This window comes from Nansenia antarctica (genome assembly GCF_963989245.1).
Source record: "Nansenia antarctica genome assembly, chromosome: 16".
Classification (NCBI taxonomy): Eukaryota; Metazoa; Chordata; class Actinopteri; order Argentiniformes; family Microstomatidae; genus Nansenia; species Nansenia antarctica.
In genome coordinates, this window is record NC_137686.1 from 4161568 (window position 1) to 4188694 (window position 27127).

The 27127-nt window shown below is 45.4% G+C and overlaps 1 protein-coding gene across 1 annotated transcript; it reads left to right on the forward strand.

Moving 5' to 3' along the window:
- Positions 1-1147: 1147 nt before the first annotated feature.
- On the forward strand, positions 1148-27127 carry ccdc13 (coiled-coil domain containing 13; the record flags this gene model as incomplete). The annotated part of the gene is made up of 12 exons (XM_080546551.1): positions 1148-1332; positions 5210-5358; positions 5711-5853; positions 6453-6566; positions 6747-6851; positions 7037-7186; positions 7556-7732; positions 9483-9692; positions 23923-24020; positions 24258-24314; positions 25614-25766; positions 26294-27127. 12 exons carry the CDS (start codon positions 1148-1150, stop codon positions 26469-26471), a joined length of 1719 nt encoding a protein of 572 aa, XP_080402677.1. The 3' UTR covers positions 26472-27127.

Consider the following 27127-nt stretch of genomic DNA (forward strand, 5'->3'; position numbering starts at 1 on the left):
ACAAAATAAGGTTCAACCCCATGGCTCCCGGACTATTAGTGAAGTTGATGGAATACCCCCCAGTAAACTAAACTAAAAACTAAAAACATGTTTTGTAGTAACACAATGTACAGAGAATCCTTTGCTTCTGTATTCCAGCCTCATAGATTCAGTAGACCACAGCAGCACATAGTACCACACTTCAATATACGAGATGAATTCACATTCGCTACAGTGTGTCACAAAGATAACAAATACATCAATAAATATATCTATATCTGATGTGTCCTGGGTTATAAATAAATACATATATAGATATATGATCATGTGTCCTGGGTTATTCGCCTCCTCTTCGCTCCACCTGTTTGGGGTTGTGAGGAACACGTTGCCATGGAGACGCTAGCCAGCGTCCGATGGGATGAGGAAGTAGCCTGGCTGAACACTTCTCACACTGGTGTCGCTACGAACACTGATACGCATATATGTATATAACATAGACTCGGATAGCTTTAATATATACCAACAACCTGACGTGTGTACACTTACATAACAGCATATTGTTTCTGTGCAGAGCGTATTGAGGTAAGTTAAAGGCAACACCGTTCTGGTAGCTAGGTAGCTAGCTATTGAAGCCAAACCAAAGGCCAACTCAAACCTCGTCGGGACCTATTATTGATTGCACAAGTTTGTCAAAACATCTATACAACTTTATATTTATTCTTTAAACATAACTCCTCCGATTGTACTTTTTACATTTGTGCTGATATAATGTATTTCATACGGTTCGTTACAATTTTACGAAAACATGGTCCATGCCTTAAACTGATAATGATAATAATAATAATAATCTTTATTTGTATAGCACTTTTCCTGCAAACGTTGCGTTGAGATTTCCATGAATCATAGATGAGATGCTATGCCAAGACTACATGTTATGACAAATAATAGACCCAGGTCGACTCATCTGTATTGCTTTATTGTGAAATGTGTCATGAAAGTATAATAACAGGTTAATAGTCAATAGTAGACTTATTTATTATATCACACAGAATAATAATAATAATAATAATAATAATAATAATAATAATAATAATAATTGTAACCTGTTTTCAATACCAAGGTTTGTTTCTACGTACACTTTTTGAATTGGACAACTGATCGCTCCAACATGGAGGAAGATGATGCTGGACTGAAGGACAGCTTAAGGCTGCAGTTCCAGGCTCTGCAGGAACAGCAAGAGAAGCGTCTCCAGAAAAGATCAGAGAAACAGAAGGACCTGAACCTCTCTGAGCAGAAGCACCTGAACCTCTCTGAGCAGGACACCGTCGACCACGCCAATGAGCTCAGTAACAGGTGAGTTCTAATGGTGCTTTTCCACCAGGGTCCCAGGTTAGTGCAGTACGCATCAGTTCGAGGTCAGATCGGGTCACTTTTGATCTGTTCTGGTTTTCCATTATACACAAACCGACCCGGACTAGTAGGAGGAGTAGACGATAGTAGGCGGAGTTACGCGTCACACGCAGCCTGGCAAAAAGCTTCCGGGTGTACACAGCAACAGCAGTGATTTTTTTGGAGAGAAAGAGAAAGAGAGAGAGGAAGCTATGTACACATAATAAAGTCATGTTTTTTGAACCCTTAAAACCACTGCCTTCACTTGTCTGCTTTATGAACTGTAGTATCATCATCGGGAAACGCCGACAAGACGCGAATCTACCGGCATTTGACTCATGAGTGAATGGCGAAAATGGCAGACAAACACGGTGCCGTTTGCGGGTTAATAACTTCGGGTTACCGGGGGTTAGGATAACAATTCAAACGTGTCCGGAAAGAGGAGAAACCAGGGAATCCAAAAGTTTTTGAATGGAGTCGATCCTCCACTCCTATCACCGTGGACACAGCGCGGAGCGAATTCCCTGTTAAAACCGGCATTTGACTCATGAGTGAATGGCAAAAATGGCTTGACAGCACAGCAGCAGCGGTCGGGTGAACTCCCGGTTCATCGAGTTTACGGTTAAAAGCAGTGGCGGCTGGTGTTAACATTTTTGGGTGGGGCACAGCAGTGTGGCGGGGGGGTCTTCTTTCGCACGCGCAGCGCGTGCGATTTTTTTGCGTGCACGATTTTTTGTCGCGTGCACGCGCATAAAACACGCACTGGCGTTACAACCATTGTGTAATTTCAACTTTCACCCTTAAAATGACCGTGTGGGCTATGGAGAAGTTACCCTGTCAACTACAGACACTGAGGTGGAAGAGTGACCGGTCTATGGACGTCGGTACGGTCCAATACCCAGTGTCAGACAAGGAGGAAGTCTAGTCAACAAGGCTAGTACAGGCCTCACAGCTACACTCAGGTTAATAAAGGTAGCAGATGAATATGTGTACTATGTGTCTGTGTGACATGGCTACATCAATGAGCAGAGATGAATGCTGCAGTCAGTAGTACAGTACTATCTATTTCATAGACACATGATGGATGATGATGGAGAGTGATGGTGGTCAACACATTCAATGATGTATCACAACCAGACCATGTCAGAAACACAACCAGACCATGTCAGAAACACAACCAGACCATGCCAGAAACACAACCAGACCATGTCAGAAACACAACCAGACCATGTCAGAAACACAACCAGACCATGTCTGTATCACAACCAGACCATGTCAGAAACACAACCAGACCATGTCAGAAACACAACCAGACCATGTCTGTAACACAACCAGACCATGTCAGAAACACAACCAGACCATGTCAGAAACACAACCAGACCATGTCTGTATCACAACCAGACCATGTCTGTATCACAACCAGACCATGTCAGAAACACAACCAGACCATGTCTGTAACACAACCAGACCATGTCTGTAACACAACCAGACCATGTCAGAAACACAACCAGACCATGTCTGTAACACAACCAGACCATGTCAGAAACACAACCAGACCATGTCAGAAACACAACCAGACCATGTCAGAAACACAACCAGACCATGTCTGTAACACAACCAGACCATGTCAGAAACACAACCAGACCATGTCAGAAACACAACCAGACCATGTCAGAAACACAACCAGACCATGTCAGAAACACAACCAGACCATGTCTGTAACACAACCAGACCATGTCAGAAACACAACCAGACCATGTCAGAAACACAACCAGACCATGTCTGTAACACAACCAGACCATGTCTGTAACACAACCAGACCATGTCAGAAACACAACCAGACCATGTCAGAAACACAACCAGACCATGTCTGTAACACAACCAGACCATGTCAGAAACACAACCAGACCATGTCAGAAACACAACAATGCATCAGCTGAGTTAAAGAAAACCAACTCTTACCTTTGATGACAGAACATGAGCCGTGTTTACCCGTACCTCCGCCTTGCCCCGCGCATATTGCTATGAATAGTTCGAAGATAGGTGCTTGCACGTTAGGTGCGAGGCTGCTTGGTTAACCCATTAGCGGGAACATTATTAGTTGCACAAAATAGGCTGATTTAATTGACCATGAACATCAGAGACAGACATTACGAATGTTCATTTAAAATACTCCGGAAGCCCGAAGTCCGGAAAACCGGAAGTCGGGAGTCCTCAGCATAATGCATTGTCTGCAATACAACCGGAGATTTCTTCACAAATGTGCGTCCTGGCCAAGAAATAGAGACAGCCAATTGGAGCGCTGCTACAGCTCACGTGTAAGCGAAAAGTATTCGTCCTGGCATAGACTTCCAATGACCGGCGCCCCGACTCCTCCCCTATGTATTTTAACAGTGAGTTTTACACACACACACACAGATAAAAATGTTTATTGTATTGGAGGATTTTTAATGAATGCTGATAGGCGCCGACAGAATATCAGCCGCATTTTGTGAATAAACAATGTTTATTTAAAAAAAATACTTTTACAAATCACAACTAGGAAGTGAAGGTGGGGGCGGCGCCCCAGCGCCCTCTATCGGCCAGCCGCCACTGGTTAAAAGCATAACTTCTCGGGGTGTCAGCGCGGTGGTTAAGGGCTCAAAATGACCGTAGACAGATGGTGAAGTTAGCAAAGGAGTATTGTGTTTGTAACACCTCCACAGCCGGTGTTATTCACGGACAAAGCCGGTGCATAATAGCGATTTTTGTGTTGTGCTTGTTGTAAATAAAAGTTATATGATTCATTGAAATGACATTAAACTAAGATAATACGATGGTCAGCATAATTTTCCGAATCTTTATTAATAAGCTATTACAGAAACTGTAGTGACATTTTCCTAGAGTGAAGTTGGTATTTCAAGATGGCGGTTAGTGAAGAAATAATATGGGATGGGACATGGGATGACGATTTTCCATTGACCAATCAACGGTGTGCAGCGTCACACGTCACACGCAGCCTGGCAAAGAAACCCGGATATGAAATTTTAGACCCTGCTCCGATGTGGAGCTAAAGAAGCGAGCTGACCTGGGACCGAAGCGACCTGGAACGACGAATGGAAAAGGGGAACGAAGCGGGCTGACCCGGGTCAGCACCAGGTCTGCACCGTAGTGGAAAAGCGGCTTAAGAGATATCAAAGTTGATGATACCAACATTTGGTAATCCTAACCTGATATACAGAGCATGCATTAACATATCGAGTTCATTGTGGTAATAGCTCAGTTGGTAGAGCATGGCCCTGACAAATGCTTAGATTGTGGGTTTGATTCCCGCTGGGAACATACTGAGAAATGTATGCACTCACTGCAATGTAAGTAACTAAGTAAGTAAAGCTTTATTTATATAGCACCTTTCATACAAGAAATGCAGCTCAAAGTGCTTTACAACAGGAATAAGAACATAAAGTGAATATAAAAACATATACAAAACAAGCATAGAATGAATATAAAAGCAGGGGAAAACAGTAAAAAGAACAGGTAAAGATAAAATACAATATTACGTAACAACATTGTTTTAGCGCCCCTTGTGAGTGGAGGCATGCTAACGTAAGTCACTTTGGATAAAGCCATCAGCTAAATGGCATATATAATAATAATAATAATAATAATAATAATAATAATAATAATAACTTTTTATTTGTATAGCACTTTTCCTGTAAATGTTGCAGCTAGATCTGCGTTACCCGTGGTGGAACCAAATACTTTCACTAAAACCAATGTTACACCTTTTGACAGCCTGCCTGCTTAAATTGATGATGAATTATCATCTCAAATGGGAACCTTTTGAATTGCATCCCCACAGACTACGACAGAATGAACATGAACAGTTGCAGGACCAGGTGAGGGAGCTACTGGACGAAAACGGCAGACTATACAAACTGCTGAGTGAGAAAGACTTTGAGATGAAACATGTGAAGAAGAAGAGGGAGGAAGACAGGCTGGCCTTAGCAGGTATGTGACAGCAACATTAATGGATTTGTTGTCGACATAAAGTAGGCCTACACTGGATTACCCGCTGTAGTACGACTACCATCTCTTTTGTTGTTTGGTATGTTGCTGCAATGCCAATGTTGAAGAACCTAAGCCAAGACTCTTGTGTACCTGTACATTATATGTAATAAATGCAATTCTGATTACACATGAGTAGGCTACTGTACTGTATGTAAGTAAGCCCTACAAGGCTGTTCACTGTATTATGGATAGTTTTATCTGTCTTTTATTCTCAACTGGACATTGAATGAATGCTGCCAGAAGTGGCTAAATGTTTTTTGTCTTTTAATTGACTTCCTGACACTTTTGATAGGCACATCTGGCATGGCAGGTGATGCAGCGGCCACCAAGATTGTGGAACTGTCCAAGAGGAATCGAGAGTTAGGTGCAGAAATTGAGCGAGAAAAGGTCAAAGCAAAGCAAACAAACAACAGAGTGAAAGAGCTGGAGAAAGAGGTGAATGATAACTTGTTAACATTTCAGATGTTCTGTATCCATCTTGGATCCATTGGCAAATGGATGTACTGTATATATGTAGACGGATTCATTTTGATCATTTTGACATTGAACAAATAGGCCAGCCCACCTTTAGGTTCATGCAGATCCTACAAAGAACCATCAACTACCGGCATTAATTGAATTTAATTAAGTGAATTCGGGAATAGACAAATAGGTTATGACATTTTGATGGAAAAGTCAACTCAAATATATACAATACATGAGATATTCTCCTCTTGACCTAAGCGGTTATTAAAGGTACAGCTTTCTAGACTGTGAGGTCTTGACAGTGATGGATTGTGTTATTAACTCCATAGCTACATGCCGCTTTGTCACTCTGTCCCTCTGGAGAGAGGATGGATCTCAAGGCACAGGAACTGAGGTCATCTGAGAAGGAGGTAATTAGTTTGAATCATAATAATCATTTCAAGACAGTCTCACGACTTTCTGTCAAAATGTTTCCTTGAAACCACCATGGCTTATTGTTTGGATATCGATACAATTATTTTTTTTATTTTTTTTAGTAACACTGCATTTAAATATCCTTTCCCAAACAGAATAGCCCAGTTGTCAAATCTCTACAAGAGAAACTATCTGCTGCCCAGTTCAAAATGACAGAATACCGCAACCAGATTCAAGCCGTTAAACAAGAATTGAAAATAGCTCAGAAGGTTAGTATCAGGAATATGATCTGCTCTCATTCTTATTTTATAACATGCCTCTTAGATTGGGTCATTTAAAAGTTACCATTCGGCTTCTATAATTCAAAGTGGCCCTTGAGCCCCCCCCCCCAATATTAAAAATAATAATAAATAAATGTTGATTTAAAGGTTTATTTTTTCTTACTCCAGGTGTTAACCAATGAGGTGGGTGAAGAGGTCAACATTCAGCAGTTGTTGAGCTATCCAGGGAACTGGAGGGGTCGCTCTCAGCAGATCCTGGCCCTCCAGAGCAGGGTGAGCTGAAGCAACCAACTTGCTATTGTTCCATTTGAGTTTTTTCATACTTCATCAACTTCATGCATTTGACCTTTGTCTGAAATAATGTTGATCTTCTTTTTCATACAGTTCCTGAGTCCGTCAGTCTGAATGAAGTGTTGTATTGTTAAGTGAACGTCTCTCGTGTGTGTTTGAACCCGCAGTTGCGAGACCTGGAGCAGCAGCTTAGCCAATCAGCTCAGAGGAAGAAGGAGGAGTTACTGGAGATCGGGGTCCTGCAGAAAACATCTCCCCAGAACAGGAACCTCAGCTACATCCGCACCATGGAGAAGGAGAAGAGAGAAACCCTGGAGGTGGGTGTCACCCCTAGGTCATTTGACATTCAGTGATCTATTTATTTATTTTATTTATTGTTTATTTGGCAGGGACAATGTACATCAAAGAATGCACCAGAATTAGCTAGTTTTCATCCGTAGTCTCTAAACAGTCTCAGACCTGGTTCGAAATATTCTTCCATTGATCTTTCCTTAAATACTTGAGGTGCGCTTGATTCAGCTCGTCCAATGTAATGGAACCGATGGAATTGTCCCAGATTTCTGCCAGCCAATCTAAACCAAGTGCACCTCAATTATCGACACATGAGTGATTGCATCACAAAACATTTAAATATTTAAAAATCTATAAAATCTATAATATCAAATCTTCTCCCACCATGGCAACAGAGGGTCACAGCGGACCACGAGGCCCTCCTGAAAGAGCAGGAAGACGTGAGGAAGAAGCTGGAAGGATCCAAGGCCAGGAACAAAGTCCTGAGCACTGAGGTGAAATCACTGAAGGCCCAGATCTCTACCCTCCTGGACAAGGGTAAACATGACGATGAGCTGGTGGATGCCTTACTGGTAAGACCGTAATCAGTTCAGTACATACCAAACATAAGTGTCTTTTATTATGCCTTTTCTTCAAATATATATATATATATATATATACCGGTCAAAAGTAAACACCACAATTTTTCAATTTTTTACAGAAATGTAATCAGTTCAAGTCCAGTCAATGACCTGATTTCAATATATACAGTACCCTCCACAATTATGGACACTCCTGGTAAAGATAAGTCAAAAAGTGAATTAGCTTAATGTCACATTAATTTTTGGAAACATCCAACCTTTAATTAAAGTAAATTTATTCTGAGAAAAAAGAAACTGTCATCAACAAATAATTATTTCTAGCAAAACCACGTACGTAAATATTTGGACAGTGACACAATTTCCATAATTTTGGCTCTGTATGCCACCACAATAGATTTGAAATGAAACAATCGAGATGTAATTGAAGTGCAGACTTTCAGCTTTAATTCAAGGGGTTGAACAAAAATATTGTATGGAACGTTTAGCAATTGCAAAAAAAAATATACACAGTCCCCTATTTTCAGGAGCTCAAAAGTGATTGGACAAATTAACATAATCATAAATAAAATCAGGTGATTGACTCGGCCATTGCAGAATATTCCACTTCTTTGCCTTAAAAAACTCCTGGGTTGCTTACGAAGTATGTTTTGGGTCATTGTCCATCTGTATTGTGAAGTGCCATCCAATCAACTTTGCTGAATTTGTCTGAATCTGAGCAGACAGAATATCCCTAAACACTTAAGAATTAATCCGTCTACTTCTGTCTTCTGTCACATCATCAATAAACACAAGTGACCAAGTGGCATTGGAAGCCATGCATGCCCATGTCATCACACTGCCTCCACTGTTTTTTACAGATGATGTAGTAAGCGTCGGATCGTGAGCCGTTCCAAGCCTTATCCATACTTTTTTCTTCCCATCATTCTGGTACAGGTTGATCTGAGTTTCTGAGTTTCATGAGTTTTCTATTCTTGAGGCTTATGAATGACTTGCACCTTGTGGTGAACCCTCTGTATTTGTTCATGTGAAGTCTTCCCTTTATGGTACACTTGGATAATGATGTGCCTACCTCCTGGAGACTGTTCTTCACTTGGCTGGATGTTGTGAAGGGGTTTTTCTTTACCATGTAAAGGATCCTGTGATCATCCACCACTCTTTTCTTCCATGGACATTCAGACCTTTTTGTGATGCCGAGCTCACCAGTGCGTTCTTTCTTTCTCAGAATGTACCAAACAGTTAATTTGGCCACTCCTAATGTTCCCGCTATCTCTCTGATGGATCTTTTGGTTGTTTTTGCAACCTAATTCGACGCAGAAGTATAAATTCGGCTTAAGGATGGCCTGTTTCACTTGCATTGAGAGCTCCATTGACTGCATGTTGTGCGTGTACAGCAACATCTTCCAAATGCAAATCCATCTCTCTCCTCTCCTCCCTCCCTCTGTCTCTCCTCTCTCCCTCTGTCTCTCCTCTCCTCTCTCCCTCTGTCTCTCCCTCTGTCCCTCCTCTCTCCCTCTGTCTCTCCTCTCTTCCTCTGTCTCTCCCTCTGTCTCTCCTCTCCTCTCTCCCTCTCCTCTTTCCCTATGTCTCTCCCTCTGTCTCTCCTCTCTCCCTCTGTCTCTCCCTCTGTCTCTCCTCTCCTCTCTCCCTCTGTGTCTCCTCTCCTCTCTCCCTCTGTCTCCCCTCTCCTCTCTACTCTCTCACCTCTCTCCCCCATCCCCTCCGTCTCTGTCTCTGGTGATAGAAGCAGCAGACCCAGCTTCAGGAGGTGTTGGGCAGGCTGAGCCAGCAGGACACGCGCACCAAGGAGTCCCAGTCCCAGAGCCTGGGCCAGCGGCTGAGCAGCGAGGCCCAGAAGCACAGCTCCCTGGTCCAGCAGCTCAAGCAGATGGTCTCTGAGAGAGAGGCCAAAGTCAAAGAGCTGGAGGAGGAGATCCAGCAGCTCTCCCTCAAGGTAAACCAGAGATATACTTTGGAGTATATTTGTCATCACTACCATCAGTTGACATGGTCCCAAAATAGAATGGTGTTTTGCATTACAAGCCTCATAGATAAATACAAACCTCATCAATAGGGATTGCAATTGAGAGCCGCTTCCAGTTGAGAACCGGTTCCAAATTATCCGATCCGTCGGAATCGTATGCCTCTGAGGTCAATCCATTCCTTTTATCGACAACTCTTTGTCTGGCGTCAAACTCTGCAGTGTAGTATTGGTGTAAAGTTTTATTTAGTCGCAACAAGGACAGTATTCAAGCACTCAGGCTATGCCACCTGGTATCCGTTTGCTAATTTCTTTTGAGAAAGCTGATTGTAGGAGCCAATTACTTTGGATGAGGTTTATGATTTTTCATTTTTTAGTTTTGGATAAATTCTACACTGGAAATGTTAATTAGTATAATGTAGAAACAATGTTTTGATATATGATTTGTATCAGCATAGGAAACCCCTTTGGTTTAGCCTTCAGAGCCCATGTTAAATATTGGGGCTGCTGTCTCTTTAAGAACGTCAGACCTCTTTACGTTGAAGGTAACTTTCTAGATTGTTCTAGGCCAGGGGTGCTCACACTTTTTGGAACCAAGATCTACTTTTCAAGTAGCCAGTCTGCCAAGATCTACCAGTCTAGTTTCAACATCGCAAACGTACATGCACGTACTACAAACACACACACACACACACACACACACACACACACACACACAGTTCCCAGCCTGCATAGTAAACTCACAATACACTTTCCCTCTCTCTGTCACACAGCCACAGGAGAAGACCATCACAAACCCTCCCTCTTTGCTATTCTCGCTCACACACATTCACACACACACACACACACACACACACACACACACACACACACACACACACACACACACACACACACATTTGCCAGTCTGCATAGGGAGCCATAGCACAAACCCTCCCTCTCTCTCCCCCTCTCTCTCCCTCTCTCTCTCTCACTCTCTTACACACACACACACACACACACACACACACACACACACACACACACACACACACACACACACACACACACACACACACACTTTCTCTCACTCACACACTGACAGCCAGTCTGCAGTACCATAGCCAACTACTGATCCAACAAACAGAAAAGTAAACCAGATACAAAACAGGTAATTCCCTAGTTTGAAAGGAGGAAATAAATGCATTTCTCTACCTTAGTGGGAGACCTGGCACTGGGAGGAGGCAGCTAGTTTCTAGTAGTCAGGGCTGTAGGAGCTGGTTGCAAGGTGTAGGCAGGCTGCAAGGTGTCATCAGCCACTGTGGATCTGTCATCGAAAAGGCAATCTGCAGCCTCGAGAAACGCTTTTTTCACAATTTCGCCATTTGAATGACTTCTTGTGTTTAACAAGAACGTGACTGACGCGATAAGAAGCTATCGTTACAGCTGTACGTTTTCGCTCTTTTGCCACATTTCCCTTCTAACAGCCATCGTAGATCTGCAGATCAGACAGACGCACTTCCAATATCACATCGTGTAAAAGTCCTCCTCCCATTCTGGATGGAAGTTATAATTTATTGGTTTCTTACTTGGTCCAGCTTCCCCACTCATTTGTATACCCTTTCTTTAGTAGTAAATAGTAGAAATTGGAAGGCTAACTAGTTAATTAGCCTCGCCGGTATTTTGTATTTTGTAGTTGGCGCTGTTGACTGTGCATGCGTGGTGAACCGTGTGTTAGGTGAAAAGATCAGATCGCAGACTGGCTTACCTGTACGTCAATCAAGTGGCAAAAGCCATAGTTAGGATGGATTTTTTTTTGAACCTTTTTTTTATTTTTTTGAACTTTTTTTATTATTATTTTTTTTAACTTTGTTTTTGTTCAATGCCATGCGATCTACCCATACTACCTTTGCGATCGACCGGTCGATCGCGATCGACGTATTGGGCACCCCTGTTCTAGGCAGTGTGTCGGTGATTGGATTTGAGACTGGAAGCATATCGTTTTTTGACCGTAGTCGTAGTTGCAAAACATAGTTTACAAAATTCACAATCTTGCTCATGTAAAGGAGATCTTACCTGTGGAAATTGAATCTTTTTACATCGGAGTCCGGTGGATTTTTGGTATTCTAAACGAAGGAGTGCAGCACACACGAGTAGCTAACTGTAGCAGCTAAAAGTCCATCGTCGGCCCCTCACATTAGTCAAAAAACTTCGTTTCGTTTGGAGGAAGGATTCACTCACAAGGGAGGAAGGATTCATTCACGAAGTATTGGACCTCTGGAAGGAAGGAAGGAAAACGGAAGGAAAACAGGACTTTGCTGTGAGTGCTGAAGCTAATCAGAGAATGAAGATTGCTAAGATTCTACCAGCACATGGACATCGCGCGTGAGTACGGTAGCTAGCCTACCTGTGAAGCCCAGTGTGGTCATTTTGTGGAAGGAATTCAAGCCTGCAATAAATGTCTAGGACTGTCTTGCAATATTCATAAAGTCAATATGCAGGTAGCAGATCCCACCTCGACGGCTGAGGGTAGAATGATTAAAGTTACAGCTAAGGCCGCTCAGGAAAGGCTGACTCGTTTGATGAACCAGAGGAAGGCTAAGCTAGGTCAGCTAACTGGTCAAATGAACCAGATAGGTCAGCTAATGCAAGAAGGAGATGATAGTAATCTGCAAGTTGTCCAGACAACGTTGATAGTTAATTTCAATAAGCTCTTTGGAGAGTTTTGTGAGCTTAACACCTCTGTTAAGGTGTCACTTAAGGAGATATCAGATGAGGAGATGGATAAGGACCAGGATGGATGGTTCACGCCCAAGGCTGACATGTTCCACCACTTCGTCGAAAGGGCTGAAGCATGGATGAAAGAGGTTCATCTGCGTATTGCTGAGGCTAAGAAGCAAAATGAAGAGGTGGAGCCTTCAGATAGTGTATCTGTTGTGGTCTCACGAAAGCAAGGGTCTAGAGCGTCATCCTCAGTGCATTCTAAAGCATCGTCATCTGCATCAACAGCTCACCTGAGAGCTAAATTAGAGAGAGCTGTCCTGCAAGTCCAAGCATCTGCTCTGAAACAAAAACAAGTGTATGAGGAGCAGGAAGCTAAGCTAATGAGACAGCAAAAGGAGCAGGAAGCTATGCTAATGATACAGCAAAAGGAGCAGGAAGCTATGCTAATGATACAGCTAAAGATACAGAGAGAAGAATTTGAGTTACAGACTGCCTTAGCAGCCTCAGATGCCCCTTAACATCCCATATAGAGCCCCTAGTGCGGATGGAATGAATTCTTACATCGAGGCAGCTAAGCCCTTCGAAGTTCTCGAGCAGGCTATGCCTACTCTTTCTCATGCTGTATTACCGAAGACGGAACATGCTAGCATTAGCAACCACAGTGCACCTGTTAGAGCTAAGCAGCTAGAACAAGAGACTATTGGGTCCACAAAGGCCATCATGGAGTTCCTAGTGAAACAACAAAACCTCACTACTCTGCCTCCTCGGAAGATTCAGATGTTCAGAGGAGACCCTATGGAATACAAGCTATTCATCAGGGCCTTCGAACATGGAGTGGAGGACAAGACAGATAGTGATAGAGACCGGCTGTACTTCATGGAGCAGTACACGGATGGACAACCCAGAGAGCTGATACGAAGTTGTCTTCACATGGAACCAGAACGTGGCTATCGTGAGGCGAAGAGGCTCTTGAAAGAACATTTTGGAAACGGATACCAGATCTCGGTGGCATACGTCGACAAGGCACTGAACTGGCCCACTATTAAGTCTGACGATGGAGAGGCGCTTCGCTCCTTTGGCCTCTATCTCACTGGATGCCTCAATGCTATGGCAGACGGGGAGTACATGGAGGAGCTCGACAGCGCAACCAACATGCGTGCTATCATTGCCAAGCTTCCGTACAAGCTGAGAGAACGGTGGAGAGGCAAAGCCTATGGTATCATGGATAAGGAGCAGCGTAGAGCCAAGTTTCATGACCTCGCAGGTTTTGTAAACAAGCAAGCTGAAGAAGCCTTGGATCCCCTGTTCGGGAACATAGCAGATGGAGTCAGGAGCCAAGCTAGAGCTCACAATGATGAGAGGTCGACCAGAAAGAGTGGCGGTCGAGGAAGCTTTACCACTGCTGCTACAGTGGTAGGGAACTCAACAGAGACAAGGGCCAAGAGGGACATACTCTGTGCTTTTTCGAAACCTTGTATCTTCTGTCAAGGAGAACAGCACGCCATGAAGCACTGCGAGAAGATGAGGAGGTCTCTTCACAAGGAGAAGATAGACTTTTTTAAGAATAAGGGTCTGTGCTTTGGCTGTCTTAAACAAGGACATATAAGCAGGGACTGCAAGGAAAGGCTAAGCTGCCAAGACTGCCAGCTGACACACCCTACGGTTTTGCATATGAAGAACAAGGCTACATCTATTGAAGCTAAGCACGAGGGCGAGTCACCGGATGATGTACACAAGAGCGAGCCATCGGATGGGGGTGAAGATCATTCGGTGGTCAGCGGATGCATCAAAGCAGAGACGAGAACCTGCAGAGCCACTGGGGCCGGCAACACTGAGACCATCTTGGCGATCGTTCCGGTCCAGATCAAAGCTAAGAAGGGCAACAAGGTGTTGGCTACCTACGCTTTCCTCGACCCAGGCAGCAATGCCACATTCTGCACTGAGAAGTTAATGTCGGCACTTAACCTCACAGGCAGGAACACAAACATCCTGCTAAAGACCATGGGGGGAGAGAGGATCATAAGCAGCCAAGTGGTATCCGGCTTAGAGATCTGTAGCTTGGATAGTAATGACTTCCTGGAGCTGCCCAACATCTTCTCTCAGAAGGCTATCCCAGCACGTAAACAGAACATCCCACTACAAGAGGAGGTGGATAAGTGGCCCCATCTCAGTCAAGTACGGATCCCGGAGATTCAAGCGGAGATAGGCCTTCTCATTGGGACTAACGTACCCAAGGCTATGGAACCATGGCAGGTTATATCCAGCCAAGATGAAGGGCCGTACGCGGTGAAAACACGACTGGGCTGGATTGTCAACGGTCCCCTCCGGGAAGACCATGGCCACAGAACCACAAGTGGACTCATACAGGTCACATCCAACCACTTATCAGTGGCAATGCAGGATGAGCTTTGGAGTCAACAGTTCAAGAATGACTTTCCAGAGGGTCAAGACGACAAACTGGAGATAACGAGGGATGACATCCAGTTTCTGGAGATGGTCTCGCAGTCTGCTAGGCTCACAGAGGGACACTACAGCATTAGTCTACCACTAAAGAGCACAGTCAAGATGCCAAACAACAGGAGAGTAGCTGAACAGCGAGCTCTCAACTTGAAGAGGAGGTTCATGAGGAATCCTGAGTTTCGAGCTGATTACACGGTGTTCGTGGATGATTGGATAACCAAAGGCTACGCAGTAAAGGTTCCCAAGGACGAGCTCAGCCGCAGCGACGGGAAGGTTTGGTACTTGCCACACCATGGTGTGTACCATACTAAGAAGAAGAAGATCCGAGTGGTGTTCGATTGTGGAGCGTCGTTCCAGGGTACCACATTGAACAACCACCTGCTACAGGGGCCGGATCTAACTAGTACTCTGCTCGGTGTCATCACCAGGTTCAGACAAGAGGAGGTGGCTATCATGGCGGATGTGGAAGCTATGTTCCACCAGGTTAGGGTGCCGATGGAGGATGCCGACCTTCTCCGGTTTCTCTGGTGGCCTTCCGGTGACACCAGCCAAGAATTGGTGGAGTACAGGATGACGGTGCACATATTTGGAGCCACCTCGTCTCCAAGTTGTGCCAGCTTTGCCCTTCGGAAGTGTGCAGAAGACAGCAGAGACCAGTACGGCGCCAAAGGGGTCGAAACCGTGCTGCACAACTTCTACGTCGATGACTGCCTCAAGTCAGTTAGCTCAGAGGAAGAAGCTATTTCCTTGTACCACGACTTGAGAGCTATCCTTAGTTCGGGAGGATTTCGGCTCACAAAATGGGTGAGCAACAGCCGGGCCGTGCTGTCAGCCATTCCTGCAGAAGAACGGGTCCAAGAAGTTAGAGACCTAGATTTGGACCTGGACAAGCTCCCTTTTGAGCGAGCGTTGGGAGTCCGATGGTGTACCGAATCTGACGACTTCAAGTTTAAGATCGTCGTACAAGACAGACCATCCACGAGAAGAGGCATTCTCTCTGTAGTTGGCTCAATCTACGATCCGTTGTGTATCCTAGCGCCGGTGGTCCTGATGGCAAAGAAGATTCTACAAGAACTCTGTAGACTGAAGCTAGGTTGGGACGATGTCATTCCTGATCATCTAGCACAACAATGGTCCAACTGGGTGAGCGACCTTCACCTGTTGGAAGACTTCGGAGTGGCTCGGTGTTTCAAGCCTAAAGGCTTTGGCGAGACAACATTCAGCCAACTGCATCACTTTGCAGATGCTAGTCAAGAGGGCTATGGAACAGTGAGTTATTTGCTACTGAAGAGCAATGACAACGAGCTTCATGGAGCCTTTGTCATGGCAAAGGCCAGAGTTGCTCCACTCAAGCCGATTACCATCCCACGCATGGAGCTATCAGCAGCTACCATGGCAGCGCGCATGGACAGAACTCTGAGATCAGAACTGCAACTTCAGCTCGAGGAGTCTGTGTTTTGGTCAGACAGCACTACTGTGCTCAAATACATCGGAAATAGAACCAGTAGATTCCGCACCTTCGTAGCAAATCGAGTGGAGACCATCTTGAAGTTGTCCAAAGTAAGACAGTGGCGATATGTGAATACCACAAAGAACCCTGCTGACCACGCGTCAAGGGGACTGAACGTGGAGTCATTCCTGCGCAACGAGACTTGGATACAGGGGCCGGACTTTCTCACCAAACCTATGGAGGAGTGGCCAAAGAATCCAGACAACCCTGGAGACCTAACCACGGAGGACCCAGAGGTAAGGAACACCGTGGTCAGCGCCACTACAGCTGAAGAGCAGTTGGATACAGTGCAGCAGTTCCTCGAGTACTTCTCTTCCTGGATGCGCCTCAGGAAGGCGGTAGGTTGGATCCTCAAGCTGAGAAACACTCTGCTGTGTCTGTGTCGCAAGAGGAAGGAGATGCGCACTTCTCTCACACAGTCTGAGGCTCAGAAGCAGATGATGATCTTCAAGGCAGGCCTTGCGAAGACCAACCTCACTGTGGAGAACCTAAAGGAAGCAGAGCTTGAGATCATTCGCTTCAGTCAGCGGAGGAAATTCTCAGAAGAGATCACCACGCTTCAGAAAGGCGATGGCGTGAAGACTACTAGTCATCTCTGCAAGCTCAAACCCATACTTCAGGATGGAGTCCTCAGAGTAGGTGGAAGACTCTGCAGAGCAGCGATGCCGGAAGAGGTTAAACACCCTGCCATCCTGTCTAAAGACCTCCATGTGGCAGAACTTATTCTCAGAAATATCCACCAGAACTTGGGTCACAGTGGTCGCAACCATATGCTGTCCAAACTGCGACTCAAGTATTGGATCCCTGGTGTTCACGCAGCTATAAGAAGAGTTCTTTCCAAGTGTGTAACCTGTCGACGCTCGTATGGTGCCGCTGGGCAACAACAGATGGCTAATTTGCCTCAGGACAGGGTCCTGCCAGATTAACCCCCATTCACCAACACCGGGGTAGACTACTTTGGTCTGTTTGAAGTTAAACGTGGCAGAAGCATTGTGAAGAGGTGGGGTGTTATCTTTACCTGCCTGGCTATCCGTGCAGTCCACATTGAGGTGGCGTCGTCTTTGGATACAGACTCTTTCATTGATGCTCTCCGTCGCTTCCTAGCGAGAAGAGGCCAGGTGAAAATCCTCCGTTCAGATAACGGGACAAACTTCATTGGAGCTGAGCGTGAGCTGAAGAGAGCTATAGAAGAGTGGAATGACTCTAAGATTGAGGACACTCTACGTCAGAGGGGAATCCAGTGGATGTTCAACCCCCCTACTGGTTCTCACCATGGCGGAGTCTGGGAACGGATGATCAGGTCGGTCAGGAAGATTCTCAGCACCACCTTAAAGTTGCAGACCTTGGATGAGGAAGGCCTGCACACTGTCTTGTGTGAGGCGGAAGCCATCATCAACAGTCGACCAATTACCAAGGCTTCCAGTGACCCAAACGACCTGGAAGCGCTTACCCCCAATCATCTCTTGCTTCTCCAGTCCAAGCCATCCCTGCCACCAGGTCTCTTCATGAAGGGAGATCTCTATGCCCGCAGGAGATGGAAACAGGTTCAGTATATGTCGGACATATTCTGGAAACGATGGACCCGAGAGCCTCAGCTACAAGAGCGCCAGAAGTGGACACGTGTGTCGCGCAGCTTTGCTGAAGGAGATATCGTCTTGATTGTCGACGACACCGCTCCACGCAACTCATGGGTCCTGGGCAAGGTCATCGAGGCGGTCCCTGACAAGTACGGGCTCGTACGCCAGGTCCGCATCAAGACAAAGACAAGCACTTTATGTAGACCTATCACCAAAATCTGTCTTCTTCAAGAGGCTGCATGAGGCGGTGGTAAAGACCGTCCTCCTACGGTGTGCTATGTATTGATGACCTCTGGCACCAGGTATGGTAATTCAGCGGCGGAAACAGAAGAAGACGATTTATTTTTTGGGCTCCTTGTGTTTTGTTGTTGTTGATAATTGTCTCTTATCTAGGTTAAAAGGACAATTAGGGGCCGGTATGTAGGAGCCAATTACTTTGGATGAGGTTTATGATTTTGCATTTTTTAGTTTTGGATAAATTCTACACTGGAAATGTTAATTAGTATAATGTAGAAACAATGTTTTGATATATGATTTGTATCAGCATAGGAAACCCCTTTGGTTTAGCCTTCAGAGCCCATGTTAAATATTGGGGCTGCTGTCTCTTTAAGAACGTCAGACCTCTTTACGTTGAAGGTAACTTTCTAGATTGTTCTAGGCAGTGTGTCGGTGATTGGATTTGAGACTGGAAGCATATCGTTTTTTGACCGTAGTCGTAGTTGCAAAACATAGTTTACAAAATTCACAATCTTGCTCATGTAAAGGAGATCTTACCTGTGGAAATTGAAATAAAACTTTTGATATCTTTTTACATCGGAGTCCGGTGGATTTTTGGTATTCTAAACGAAGGAGTGCAGCACACACGAGTAGCTAACTGTAGCAGCTAAAAGTCCATCGTCGGCCCCTCACACTGATAAAGTAGCATGTTATCTATTTAAAATGTGATGAACAAAGTCAGAAGACACATCTCTCTGCACGTCTCTTCCACTCAACAATAACGACCTTTGCTACTTTGCACTCCGTGTCAGATTGTCTCAAGTGAGGTCAAGGAATCGTGCATATAGGTTATTCATATATAGGTTATTCATATCTTGCAGTAAGTTCTATAGTATCTCACTTGAAGTTGTATATAAATGTTCCATTGGTTTATTGTATGGGTAATTGTATTACGAAGTTACTCTTCCAATTAATGGGACAATTGAAAACATTTGTTCATAAGTAAAATTCATCGTTTAATATCAGTATTTATAGCATAGTGATACTGCTGGCTGCACTGTAGTCTCAGGCTGGTCTTTTCTAAATAGGACAGACATCAGTCTTCACTTGATCTGGTTTAAGCCACACCATCTACATTCTAAAGAAGAATTGTTTATTTTATGCACCAGTTATATTTTATATTTGGTTCAAGGTTATTCCCTTTTGAAAAGGAGTATTTTAATGTTTTCAAATGTTACCTGACATACATGCCTATTTTTCTAATTCTAATTGTTCCTTTCTAAAGGAGCATAGTCATTTATTTGAACATGTTCAAATGTTATCAGGCAGACATTCTACACTGTGTTCAGAGACTCAAGAGATAATAAAACAGCTGTGCTGACAATCAGGAAACAGTAAAGAATCAGACCGATAAGCAGAATCGATAATGGCATCGGTATCAATAAAACCTTATCAGTTCCCATCATACTCATCAATAAATGACTTATTTACATCCTGGAAATGTGAGATACAGGTGTGTTGTGTGTCACTCTTTTGAGTAAAGTACCCTTTTAGAGAGACCTGGATCCATGCTTTGAATGAATGGAGCTGATATATTTCCTTACTCTACATAAGCATATTGTTTGACACAATATGTTTAAGAACATCAGAGCATCACAGCAAAATATTGCACATCAGTGGAAAATATTGCACATTGGTAGCCAAAGTCATATTGCACTTAAGGTCCTGGGTATTATGATGAAGCAGATGTGGTGGCAATAGGAGTGTTTATTTAGTTGGGTGATGGCTCTAGGGAAGAAGCTGTTCTGCAGCCTGGAGGTGCGGGCTTTGAAGGCCCTGTATGACCTACCACATGTTAACAGAGAGAAGAGCCTGTATGACCTACCACATGGTAACAGAGAAGAGCCTGTATGGCCTACCACATGGTAACAGAGTAGAGCCTGTATGGCCTACCACATGGTAACAGAGAAGAGCCTGTATGGCCTACCACATGGTAACAGAGAAGAGCCTGTATGGCCTACCACATGGTAACAGAGAGAAGAGCCTGTATGGCCTACCACATGGTAACAGAGTAGAGCCTGTATGGCCTACCACATGGTAACAGAGTAGAGCCTGTATGACCTACCACATGGTAACAGAGAAGAGCCTGTATGACCTACCACATGGTAACAGAGTAGAGCCTGTATGGCCTACCACATGGTAACAGAGTAGAGCCTGTATGGCCTACCACATGGTAACAGAGAGAAGAGCCTGTATGGCCTACCACATGGTAACAGAGAAGAGCCTGTATGACCTACCACATGGTAACAGAGAAGAGCCTGTATGGCCTACCACATGGTAACAGAGTAGAGCCTGTATGGCCTACCACATGGTAACAGAGTAGAGCATGTATGACCTACCACATGGTAACAGAGAAGAGCCTGTATGGCCTACCACATGGTAACAGAGAAGAGCCTGTATGGCCTACCACATGGTAACAGAGAAGAGCCTCTATGGCCTACCACATGGTAACAGAGAGAAGAGCCTGTATGGCCTACCACATGGTAACAGAGTAGAGCCTGTATGGCCTACCACATGGTAACAGAGAAGAGCCTGTATGGCCTACCACATGGTAACAGAGAAGAGCCTGTATGACCTACCACATGGTAACAGAGTAGAGCCTGTATGACCTACCACATGGTAACAGAGAAGAGCCTGTATGGCCTACCACATGGTAACAGAGTAGAGCCTGTATGGCCTACCACATGGTAACAGAGTAGAGCATGTATGACCTACCACATGGTAACAGAGAAGAGCCTGTATGGCCTACCACATGGTAACTGAGAAGAGCCTGTATGGCCTACCACATGGTAACAGAGTAGAGCCTGTATGGCCTACCACATGGTAACAGAGTAGAGCATGTATGGCCTACCACATGGTAACAGAGTAGAGCCTGTATGGCCTACCACATGGTAACAGAGAAGAGCCTGTATGGCCTACCACATGGTAACAGAGAAGAGCCTGTATGGCCTACCACATGGTAACAGAGTAGAGCCTGTATGGCCTACCACATGGTAACAGAGTAGAGCATGTATGACCTACCACATGGTAACAGAGAAGAGCCTGTATGGCCTACCACATGGTAACAGAGAAGAGCCTGTATGGCCTACCACATGGTAACAGAGAAGAGCCTGTATGGCCTACCACATGGTAACAGAGAGAAGAGCCTGTATGACCTACCACATGGTAACAGAGAAGAGCCTGTATGGCCTACCACATGGTAACAGAGTAGAGCCTGTATGGCCTACCACATGGTAACAGAGAGAAGAGCCTGTATGGCCTACCACATGGTAACAGAGAAGAGCCTCTATGGCCTACCACATGGTAACAGAGAGAAGAGCCTGTATGGCCTACCACATGGTAACAGAGTAGAGCCTGTATGGCCTACCACATGGTAACAGAGAAGAGCCTGTATGGCCTACCACATGGTAACAGAGAAGAGCCTGTATGGCCTACCACATGGTAACAGAGAGAAGAGCCTGTATGGCCTACCACATGTTAACAGAGAGAAGAGCCTGTATGGCCTACCACATGGTAACAGAGAAGAGCCTGTATGACCTACCACATGGTAACAGAGTAGAGCCTGTATGGCCTACCACATGGTAACAGAGAGAAGAGCCTGTATGGCCTACCACATGGTAACAGAGTAGAGCCTGTATGGCCTACCACATGGTAACAGAGAAGAGCCTGTATGGCCTACCACATGGTAATAGAGAAGAGCCTGTATGACCTACCACATGGTAACAGAGAAGAGCCTGTATGGCCTACCACATGGTAACAGAGAAGAGCCTGTATGACCTACCACATGGTAACAGAGAAGAGCCTGTATGGCCTACCACATGGTAACAGAGAAGAGCATGTATGACCTACCACATGGTAACAGAGAAGAGCCTGTATGGCCTACCACATGGTAACAGAGAGAAGAGCCTGTATGGCCTACCACATGGTAACAGAGAGAAGAGGGGATGCATCCGTCTGTGGATGCTGCTCGGTCTGTGGAGGCAGCGCGTCCTGCAGATGTCATCCAGTGTGGGCAGGGGAAGTCCAATCATTTTCTGAGCAGTTTCAGCTGCTGTGCAGTTTGCATACCATGCTGTGATGGAGTAGGTTAACATGCTCTCCATAGAGCCGTGATAAAAGGCCTTGAGCGGCTCAGCAGACGAGTTGGTTGTTCTTGAGTGTCCTTAAGAAATAGAGCCGCTGGTGAGCCTTTTTTAACAGTGCAGTGGAGTTGGCTGTGCATTTGAGGTCCTCAGTGATGTGGGTCCCCAAGAACTTGAAGCAGGGGACCCTCTCCACTTCCTCTCCTTTAATGGTTAGGGGAGAGAGATCCACCCTGTGTCTTCTGAAGTCAGTGATGATTTATTTCTTTTTGTCTTTGTGTAAGTGTAAGTGTACCATCTTATCAGTTTATGGACTTCATCCCTGTAGGCTGTCTCATCATCGTTGGAAATCGTCATCATCGTCCCACCACTATTGTGTCATCAGCAAATGTCATTATTGTGTTAGAGGAGTGCGTGGAGGTACAGTCATGTGTGTAGAGGGAGTAAAGCAGCGGACTCAGCACGCAGCCTTGTGGTGCGCCGGTGCCGAGGGACAGACTGGAGGAGAGATGAGAGCCGAGTCTGACTGTGTGGGAGGTTAGATAGAAAGTCTTTGATCCATCTACACAGAGAGTTGCTGAGACCCAGGTGGAGAAGTTTGGAGACTAACCTACTAGGGACAAGTGTGTTGAACGCACTACTGTAGTCTATAAAAGGCATTCTCACATGTGTCCCAATCTTGTGAATCGCGTGACTGAAAGCTGCTGCACCGTTGTTTTGTTTTCACTCTTGGAATGTTTAGCCTCATTAGTCTCAGCTGACCTTAGGGGCCTTGCGGGAATATATGGTGGGAGGAGATCTGATGTATTTTGGTCCATATTGTCCATGTTATGATTTGTATGCAATTAGGAGTACTTTGAATTCAATTCTCTGAGAGACTGGTAGCCAGTGTAGGGATCTCAGAATTGGTGTGATGTGTTCAAACTTCTTTGTTTTTGTTAGGACCCTAGCAGCGGCGTTTTGGATGAGCTGCAGCTTACAAACAGCTTCTTTAGATAGGCCTGTTAGTAGACCATTACAGTAATCAAGTCTACTCGAAAAAATGCATGGATAGTTTTTCAAGGTCTTGTTTGGACATGAAACCTCTCATTCTTGTTATGTTTTTCAGGGGATAGTAGGATGATTTATTTATCGAGTTTATGTGGCTGTTGAAGTTTAGATCGTAGTCTAGAATTACACCAATATTTCTGACCTGTTTTTTAGTTTGAAGAGAGAGAGAATCAAGTTTTGCACTGACTTTCGATCTTTTGTCAGGTGCACCGAATACAATTATCTCTGTTTTGTCCTTGTTTAGTTGGAGGAAGTTTTGTGTCATCCAGGCGTTTATTTGTTCAATGCAATTACAGAGATTGTCGATCGGTGAAAGGGCTATGTAGATTTGAGTGTCATCCGCATAATTGTGGTAGGCAATTTTGTTCTTTTTTATGATGTGTCCCAATGGAAGCATGTAAAGATTGAATAGGAGAATCAATAAATTGATGTGAAATCAAATGAAACTTTATTTATAGCATGTTTCATAAACGGATGTAATACAGTGCATTTTACAGGAAGAACAACAGTCATGTGGTACAGAGTTGTTTGTAAATGTGTTCCAGAGAGACGATGGCAGTCAGTCAGACCCTAAGACTGCCAGTACCCGACCATCGACAGCAGGGGGAGACAGTAACAAGAGATTGAGCTCTGCCCGGTACGTGTGCATGATGTGACAATCATACTGTACTGTAAATGCAAGACCATCTTCATCTATGTAAGATGACAGGTTGCACTAGGGCAGACTTCCTTGTCCTGTCCAGATCATTCTGCTCTACTTTTAGTTCATTCACCTCCAGTGTGACCTGCAGTTGATTGAACTTTCAATGGCGTGGTTTGGTGGTTTTATGACACAACAATCTGTTGTTATCTCGACATTTGTGTGTTTTGTCTTTTGCAGTTCCAAACTTGGACATAAGCTGGTGGAGTCTGCTGCAGGGAGCGAAGTGGGCTTCAGGTAAGTCTTACCTTTCACCATACAGTATCTTACCTTTCACCATACAGTATCTTACCTTTCACCATACAGTATCGGCTCAATGTCATCGACCCACTATCTTTTGTCAATCATTGTCCTATGTCATCATCATGATAGTTGTTCCTGTCACACCTGGGTCAAATACTGTACATATCAAGGACTTTTAAATAGGCAAGGCAAGGCAAGTTTATTTGTATAGCACATTTCATACAACAGGGGCAATTCAAAGTGCTTTACATATAGCATAAAAAAATACAGCAAGAGGAGGATAGTAAGAAAGTAAAAATGACAAGAATATATATATATATATATATATATACCGTATACAGTATATATATCTAGAAAATAAATAGATAAACATTTAACAAGATAATAAGACAATGAATAAAAAGATATAGATAAAAGTGTTATTACTGCAACTGTGTTCAACCAGATATGGCCTGTGAGATTGCAGGTACTGCGTCTGTGTTCACCCGCTATCTTGTGCGGTTGTGAGATGGCAGTGTAAAATTACACGTTTGATACTGCATCTGTATCGAACCGCTATCCTGCCCGATACGGTGTGTGAGGTCGCAGTGTAAAATGACACGTTTGCAAACACATTTAGCCTATATATATAGAGAGGACGCTGGCGTTGCTTGTTCACCGCTTCTGCGCCCGAAATCTAGGTGTAATTGCAATTTACAGAGTAGATTGTCCTACAAAGACATTTAGATTTAGATTTAGTAGGCCTTTACAACGGCCTCTCATTCACCCATTCACACACATATTCACACACCAATGGCGGCAAGCTACCATGCAAGGCGCCGGCCTGCTCATTCGGAGCAGTTTGGCACCTCGACACGTGGACAGGAGGAGCCGGAGATCGAACCGCCGACCTTTGCGATCATTGTACGCCCCTGCTCTACCTCCTGAGCCACAGCCGCCACATGAGCACACGACACACACTGTAGCTGCAAGAGAGTTCCCCCCCCCAAAAAAATCCCCAAATGTTTTCATAGAAACGTATTATTTTGTTAAATTAAGAATTGTGCTGGTCGAGGTGAGGAGTAGGCCTGGATTTGAACTGAATTCCGTAACACTCACCACCTGGGGTGTTTTACGTGGCATTTTACCTAGCAACAATACTTAGACTGGCTACAAAATGAAGAATCATCATTGATGCTTTTTCTTGGTGAATAAGGTCAGCCTTGGCACTCTAGAACGTTGACAGTTTAAACGAGTTCGCCACAAAGCTTTCGGTAAACTCACCTCGCCTCACGGTTTTACTCCAATCTCCAGTTTACTAGGAGATTCAGGGCCACCTTTGAGTCAGCGCTGTTCTGAGGAAGTGAAGGCCCTTACAGCCCAGTGTGCAGAGTACAGGACCCTGTATCAGGCGGCCAGCGTGGAGAGAGACAGACTGTTAGAGCTTGTCAAGCTCCAGCAATCCAGGTATACATGACAGTATGACGGCTTACAGTGGAGATTCCCACTGTGCTCATCGTCACCTCAGAATTGTGTTTCCTGTTTTTGAGTGTGTGTGCGTGTCGGTGGGTGCAAGGTTGACTTGGACGATTGGCACTGTGTGGGCTTTGTATGTCGACCGTTGTCTTCTTTCCATTGTCGGTCCAGAGTCGTATTGTTATTGCAGTCTCGTGGGCGCTCTCGTGGGCGTTTTCATTCAATCTCACCGTTTCCTTTACTGTATATCCTAGCCCCACGGGCAGTAAAAGAGGGATCTGGGGTTAGTCGTCCCCCCCCCCCCGAAAGCTCCATAGAACTGAGGTTACGCATTTACAATGAGCCCCGTCTTCCCCATTCCTCTCCATCCTGCCAGCCTCCCGACTATCTGAAAGTCCGACAGGTAAAGGCTTTGGACGGGAAAGACGGTCTTAGCATTCCAAAGTGACTGAGAGGATGAGGGGGGGGGGGGGGGGGGGGGGATTCAGCCGCCTTTGCTCTGTGTTGACGTCAAACAGAGAGGAGGAGATGAAGACGCGCTGTGCGGAAGGGGAGTGGAGACTACAGGAGGAGCGCAGGAGAGCGGTGGCCTTGGAGCAGCAGCTGGGGAAAGCCAAGCTGGATACGGCTCCCCGTAACCCCGGCAACAAAGGCGCGGCTTCCCGTCACCCTACCCTGGCCCTAGCCCTACCCTAGCCCTACCCTGGCCCTGGCCCTACCCTGGCCCTAGCCCTACCCTGGCCCTAGCCCTACCCTGGCCCTGGCCCTACCCTGGCCCTAGCCCTACCCTGGCCCTACCCTAGCCCTACCCTGGCCCTGGCCCTACCCTGGCCCTAGCCCTACCCTGGCCCTACCCTGGCCCTAGCCCTACCCTAGCCCTACCCTGGCCCTGGCCCTACCCTGGCCCTACCCTGGCCCTAGCCCTAACTCTGGCCCTACCCTGGCCCTAGCCCTACCCTGGCCCTAACTCTGGCCCTACCCTGGCCCTAGCCCTGGCCTTAGCCCTACCCTGGCCCTAGCCCTACCCTGGCCCTACCCTAGCCCTGGCCGTACCCCTATTAGCCCTGGCCCTACCCTGGCCCTAGCCCTACCCTAGCCCTGGCCCTACCCTGGCCCTAGCCATGGCCTTAGCCTTAGCCCTATAGCCCTGGCCCTAGCCCTGGTCCTAGCTTAGCTGGCTCCAGACCCTCCTGCTGTACAGTTCTTGATGTCCCTAAGCTTTCTCCTCCCACCTGTCACATGGGCTGTAAGGAAGGACAGCTCTGAGTGAAACAGGTTCTGTCTTTTTTTTCTTCAGCACACAATTTCATTAACGAGATTTCTGGCCTCCTGTTCCTGTTCCTGTCTCATTG